This window comes from Cottoperca gobio, chromosome 12 (genome assembly GCF_900634415.1).
Source record: "Cottoperca gobio chromosome 12, fCotGob3.1, whole genome shotgun sequence".
NCBI classification, from domain to species: domain Eukaryota; kingdom Metazoa; phylum Chordata; class Actinopteri; order Perciformes; family Bovichtidae; genus Cottoperca; species Cottoperca gobio.
In genome coordinates this window covers 2,365,933-2,372,251 of record NC_041366.1, presented here as the reverse complement: position 1 = coordinate 2,372,251, position 6,319 = coordinate 2,365,933, and the positions used below count along the sequence as shown (strand labels likewise).

The window sequence follows — 6,319 nt, the reverse complement described above, 5'->3', positions numbered from 1 at the left end:
CCAACTCTCTTCAACAAAGTGTCATGTTTTTGATTCTGCCAGAAATCAGACATGTTTGGAGGACAGGTAGGTTGATTTCATGACACTATCACAAGCAATGGCCTAGCAAATATATCGCTGCATATAACGTTTTTGATTTTTACTTTACTATGTCACTGTCATGACATTACTTTGAATCAAATGGGAAACGGCTGTTTGGCTTCAGCGGTGCCGCTGGGGTCGCAACAGGGTCGCCAAAAAAATGCATTGCAGAAATACTTATTGGCATTTGTTGAGCAAATCACGGATTCATCTATGCAGCATGCTTGGAATTTGGAAATGTGATAAATTGCACTGATTTTTAAAAAGTGCTGCCAACATTTGTGTTTTGCAAAGTCATGACGCTGCAATATTTTGAGGATTTACACAGACCATGTTGAGAATGACGTCAGTAATACAGTTCAATAGAAAATCCTTTTGATGTGAGGCAACCTCGATGCACCACTATCAACTAAAGATTAGTGTATTGTACCTTTGTAATCTGAAAGCGACAGAACATTGAGCTCTCGGAGCGGCAGGTTGTACTCTGGACTCTGAGGACACCGAGCAGCGGAGCGCTGTGAAGGTGACATTTTTTGCACCTTTACTATTTAACAAAACGTTGAGCTCGCTGACTGCGACATTTTCTCTAATTCCTACCGTGAGCTATAGCTTACGTTTTTTAATTTATTTTAATAGGCATATTAAATAAGCTACCACATAATCATCTCTTACATAGTCATCCTTACTGACAAGCAACAGCCACTACATTTGGTATTGTACATATCGATATGAAAACGTTTCTTTAATGCATTTAGATCTACCCGTTAATTCATATAGAAATAGTACATTCCGTTTCTTCGAACAACGCTCTCATTTGAGTCTGGAGCGTCACATTGGATAAACAAACGCACCCGATATCAGCTGACCGGAAGTAGTCATGGACCCAAGCTGTTGCCTAGCAATTCAACTCGTTCGTAGTTCGATTATGACTCGACTTTTCAAGGTGAACCTCATAAAGGAAGTCAACGTGAGTGTTAGATAATAAACCGGTACACTTAACAAAAAGATCCTATTCAAATGTAGTTTGCGATACTAAGAGCATATAAATATACTGATACTTGCGAACATATATTGCAATCAGAACACATGATGTTTAAAGTCACTAACAGCTGTACATAATTACACCACGGCTACATTGCGAGCCATCATTAAGTAAATAGTTTGACATTTTGGGAATATGCTAAGTAAGGGATAATGTTAACATTAAGAACAAACATTTATTATTATTAATGTGCAGAGAGAATTATTGGAGAATGAACCCCGACAGACTGAATGACCGGCTCGATGCACATTATCCCGCTTATTTCACGGCTACTTACTAAATGAATCAATAATGTGACACAAAATATTGATTGCAAATGTGTTTATTGATTTAATGATTGTTTTACTTCCGCTAAGAAAAATAGTCAGTTAGATTGTACTGCGTAATAATAATAATAATTATAATACATTTTATTTGGAGGCGCCTTTCAAGACACCCAAGGACACCGTAGCACTGGTTGGAACTGCAGCGGTAGCACCATAACTCTGTAGCCTTCTGAAGATAACAATTCATATCATGTAAACTTTGACAAGTGTCCACATATCCAGCTGATTGCTGTGTGACTGTGTGTGACAAAGTTATTCTGTAAGCAGGGACATTGAACAGATAAAACGTCCCCTTCAGTTTGACTTCCTGTCTGATGGTCTCTGTCGACCAGCTCTTTGTGTCTTCTGATCTCTTGCTTGTTCTGCGCTGTTTTCTTATCTTTTCTTTACTGGGGACAGTTCAGCCATAATGAATCCAAAGTTTCCTGCTCTTCACATATATAAAGATCCATGGTGTTTTCTGATGGAATAACGGAAAACTAATTTGTCCACAGCTGACGTTGAGACATTTACCGGACTTCTTTCTGCGGATTGATCGGATTGGACGTGGTCCTGTGATCGGAGTGTCCTTCGCAAGTCTGTCACACATAGCATACGTCATTCTACGGTCTGCTTTATATCGATATCTCTCACTTTTTACACGTCCATCTTGAATACTCGTGATTCGCGTTGAGGTCCTGCTCAGCTTGTCGGGGTTCATTTCGCAATAATGACCGGCTCGCTGCACAATATCTCTTATTTCTTTTTCAATAGTGAGATGAGAAGATCTTTATTTCTGAAGTCTCCCTGCTGGTTGCCCAGCAACCTTATGATGACAAAAAGACTCAAGGAAGTAGATCTAGAAGGGTTTAGTAAAAAACAGTATATACAAATAGATTAATTAATACCTAAATACTGTATATGCACACAATGAGTTAATATTGAAAATTCAATAACAACATTTGCATAATTAAGGTGTTGAATCTAGATTTGACACAGGATGTGCTCATCACTATTGTCTGCAATTCTGCACATATTTAGCATTTCTTTGTGTTTTTTATTTCTCCGTTCAAGCACACAAGAGAGTGAAAGAATTAAAAACACAACCACTTCAGCAAGTCTTTATTTGATTTATAAAGCGCATCAGGGCTGCCGTACAGCAATCTTACAGCCCTCCAGAAGGCAAAGTTAAATAATAAACGGACCTGGGATATGGCTTTAATTGAAACACATGAAACATCTAATACAGGTTGGATGAAGATTAAGATTACGTACTGAATAGTTCTTAAAAACAAACATTTTCAAGGCAACATTTCTTCTGTAACAGAGTCAGCTCCAGAAAGACTCTGGACAGGAACCCTCCTTAGGAGCTCTTCTTCTCCTCAAACATGATGTTGGCTGTGGCTCTCTTGGCTGTGGACAAACAACACACAAATGTCAGATGTCTTGTTTGTAGAGTGCGATAGCTACGAACCCCTTGATTCTCTACTTTGAAGAATTTTGGTTTAATACTAAGCTACTGTCATATGTATAGAAATAAAAGCCTGTCTCTAATACAAAACAATTGAATAAAGGACTCTCTCTGTTGAGGTGAATAATTGAGAATTTATGTTGTTTACATGCTAAATATCTAGTCACCAAACCATCAGAAAATGGACTCTTTTTTTTTTTTAGAAACTTTAAAGCAGCTATAATTGATATTTTTATAGTAACATATCAAATGACAATAGCAGACTAGCTGGTGAACAAAGTGGAACATTCAGCAGCTAAAGACACAGATTCTCAGGAGTTGTTAGAGACCTCTAGAGAAGCTTTTATTGATTTGTATCTATTGTATGTATTATTGTTACATTGTAGGGATCAGATACAGGAGGAATACATGTGGCAAAATTGACTCAACTGGTTAGAAGCAGCAGGTGCTTTGATATACAGTACCATATGGCGGTGTGCCACTTGCTGTTTTTACAACATAATTCCGGTTAATGGGATGGAAACATTACAGTAAACAATATTCTAATCAAAACTAATCTATTTGAAGTGTGTGTCCATTCTTGATGCATTTAAAATTCAATAGCTCTGCAATTGTTGGAAGCTGGGTGTCACTTTGGATGGACTCGAGGTTCATGAAGTGAAAAAGCAACATGAAAAACAAAAGCTCAGTTATATCTCCTGCTTTAGGTTCAAATCCTTTCTATAAAGACAGCTGTTCAGACAGACAGCTGTTCAGACAGACAGACAGCTGTTCAGACAGACAGCTGTTCAGACAGACAGACAGCTGTTCAGACAGACAGACAGCTGTTCAGACAGACAGAATGTACTTATAGATGTGCTAAATGAGCCAGAGTGAAAATACTTGTACTTTGGCTCCATCTAGTGGGGCCATGCTCCTAATACTAACTCTTACATCAGATGGATCGGAAAGGAGAGTAGGCCAGTGTCTGCATATGCTTTGATCAAATAATGTTGATGTAAAAGATATGTTTCATTCAACATCACAGACAAAGACTGGGTTCTAGCTTTTGCAGATTAGTGCAAAGAGCAGAAGCGAACAGTAAGTCACAATTTGTGACAAATATCAAAGTTGCAGGGATTTGTTTGTTTTGGAATATTGGCTGAAATATAGTTATTAGTTTTTGTTCCCCTTTACTCAAAACTCCAGCATGGGTCACACTCTATTTACAGTAAACACTAACCCTCATCCTTGAACTTGTCAGCAGCTTCTGACGCCTTGTCCTTGAGGTTCTTCACCACATCATCAATCTTGGCTTCATTCTTGAGGAAGAATGGTCGAATGATGCGGTTATAAATCAGGACCGATCCGTTAGAGGGAGTCGGAGCCATGCACCACACCAAGAAGGCACACTGTGAGAGAAGACAAGAACAGGACACATACATCACTTACATTACAGGCTGTCCTTCTGAAACTATTCAAACTTAAGGCAAGTTTAAAGCTGCCAATAAGCCTCCGAGGGAATCAAACAGCTTGTATCAGAGAAAAGATGGGACTGAAGGGTGGACACTGAAGTGCAGTGATAAACCTTCAGGGCCAGAGGAATCATGGACATATTTATTGATACGTTTTGTTTAGACATAGAATACATAGAACATAGAATATTACTTTGTGATCTCTGCATAACTCAAACTCTCACCTTCTAATATAATCTAGCTGTTACTCACATCAGCAGATAAAAGTATTAAAGCCTTCTGAGCTGAGGTGAAAACCTCATTTGTGATCAAAAATATTATTTTGGCACTTTGATGATCACCACAAGCCGAGTGCCATCTAGTTCCATTATATTATAGAGAAGGCAAACATCTCTACGGCCGATATCTCCAACACTCAGCAACTCAATCCAGATTGATAAATATCTCTACAGGTAAGAGGACAAACATGTAGTTTTGATTTTGGGTTAAAGTTCGCTTTAATGTAATTTGGATGACTGCATTACACAAGACAATCGTTTGTTTCAGCAACTCATTTTCTACACTTCTCAATTCACAGCAGAGAGATTGCCTTCACAAGGATTTCAACATGGCGACACAAATATGATGCTAAGTGGGGACGACTGCCTGCTGCCCTACTGCAATTTCATTGGCTATATAGAAAAACTTGAGATTAAACACCAGTTGTGGGATATTATTAAAAACCACACTGCTGGTAAAAAATAATTGCAGTTTGAAAATGGAGTGGCTCTCCAGGAAGAAAAGGCTAACTGTGAGCTTGAAACAGGCTTTGAGGATCTCAAGCATCGTTGAGAGGATTACCAAACATGAAAGCAGAAGGATATTGCAGTAATGTTGGCGAACAAAGCTACCAAAACTGCAAGCGCATACAAGCAGTTTAACAGCAAGTTGAGAAAAACAGGTATGAGCTCTTTCAGATGATCACTTGTGTTAAACTGTGGGAAATGTGAAACAGCATTATATGAAATTGTGAATTCAAAAATAATTGCTGCCCAAATGTTTTCCGTCTAAAATCACTACTGCTCCCGTGTATCCAAATGCAGAGCAAAATAAACAGTGATACTTGTCAGACCATCTAAATGAGCCGCTTGTGTTTAATGCAGTTCTGTTCAGATTTTGGACAGAGGTACATGAATAAACTTTAGATTTGACCTGTTAAACAACATTGTGTTTTCTTTGATATCCCTACAATATATGTTAAAATATCAATTCAATGTTGTGTTCCATGAATTTGTGCACATACATTATTAATCAGAGATCACAATTTATTTATTTGTCAATATAGATATTGACAAATATCTGATTTAATCACCTGTGCTATGGCTGCACATTATAAATTATTACCACATCAGAATCTTGTTCTACATGTCGGAAGTTAATGAGATTCAAATGAACATGTATACTATCTTTCGGGCATCTCCTGTCACACTGTGCCTCTCTGTCCCTGCCTGTCAGTCTACTGTGAGGGTTAAGATGATCACAAATGTGGCACGGCTCCTCCCTTAACGCAAACACAGGCTCTGCATTACTAGCTGCTGGTGAACTTGCTGACAGAGGTCTTTATCATCAGCAGTGTACTCCACCCTCAACACGTTGATTAGTTTACTCTGCTAAGAAGAACTGAGAGAAAACACACTCTAGTGAGACGGGGCGCTCGATGTGGGAAGAGTCTATTGTTTGACTCCACCCACATTTAGCAGCTCCCCCAGCCTTCCTGTTGGGTTGTTTTTGGAAGGGGGGCAACTGAGGTTGACATTAAATGCAACAAACCTAAACAAAAGCACATGTTAAATGCACAGGAAGTTAACTTAATCCTCAAAGATATTGATTTAATATCTACTTGGACAGAAATATTACATAAAGTGGAACCATGTGAGTCATTATGCATTATTTACTTTTTAATATTAATGCTAGACCAATGCAGTGG

At 38.4% G+C, this 6,319-nt stretch overlaps 1 protein-coding gene across 1 annotated transcript in view; it reads right to left on the bottom strand.

Annotated features, from left to right (window-relative positions):
- Positions 1-2,533: 2,533 nt before the first annotated feature.
- reep5 (receptor accessory protein 5) overlaps positions 2,534-6,319 on the bottom strand; it is a 10,557-nt gene continuing 6,771 nt past the window's right edge. The window contains exons 4-5 of the mRNA XM_029444829.1: positions 4,122-4,290; positions 2,534-2,841 (exon numbers count right to left, since the gene is read on the bottom strand). Of these exons, the coding sequence (XP_029300689.1) occupies positions 2,792-2,841; positions 4,122-4,290 (219 nt within the window). The 3' untranslated portion in view covers positions 2,534-2,791. The remainder of the gene's footprint in view (positions 2,842-4,121; positions 4,291-6,319) is intronic.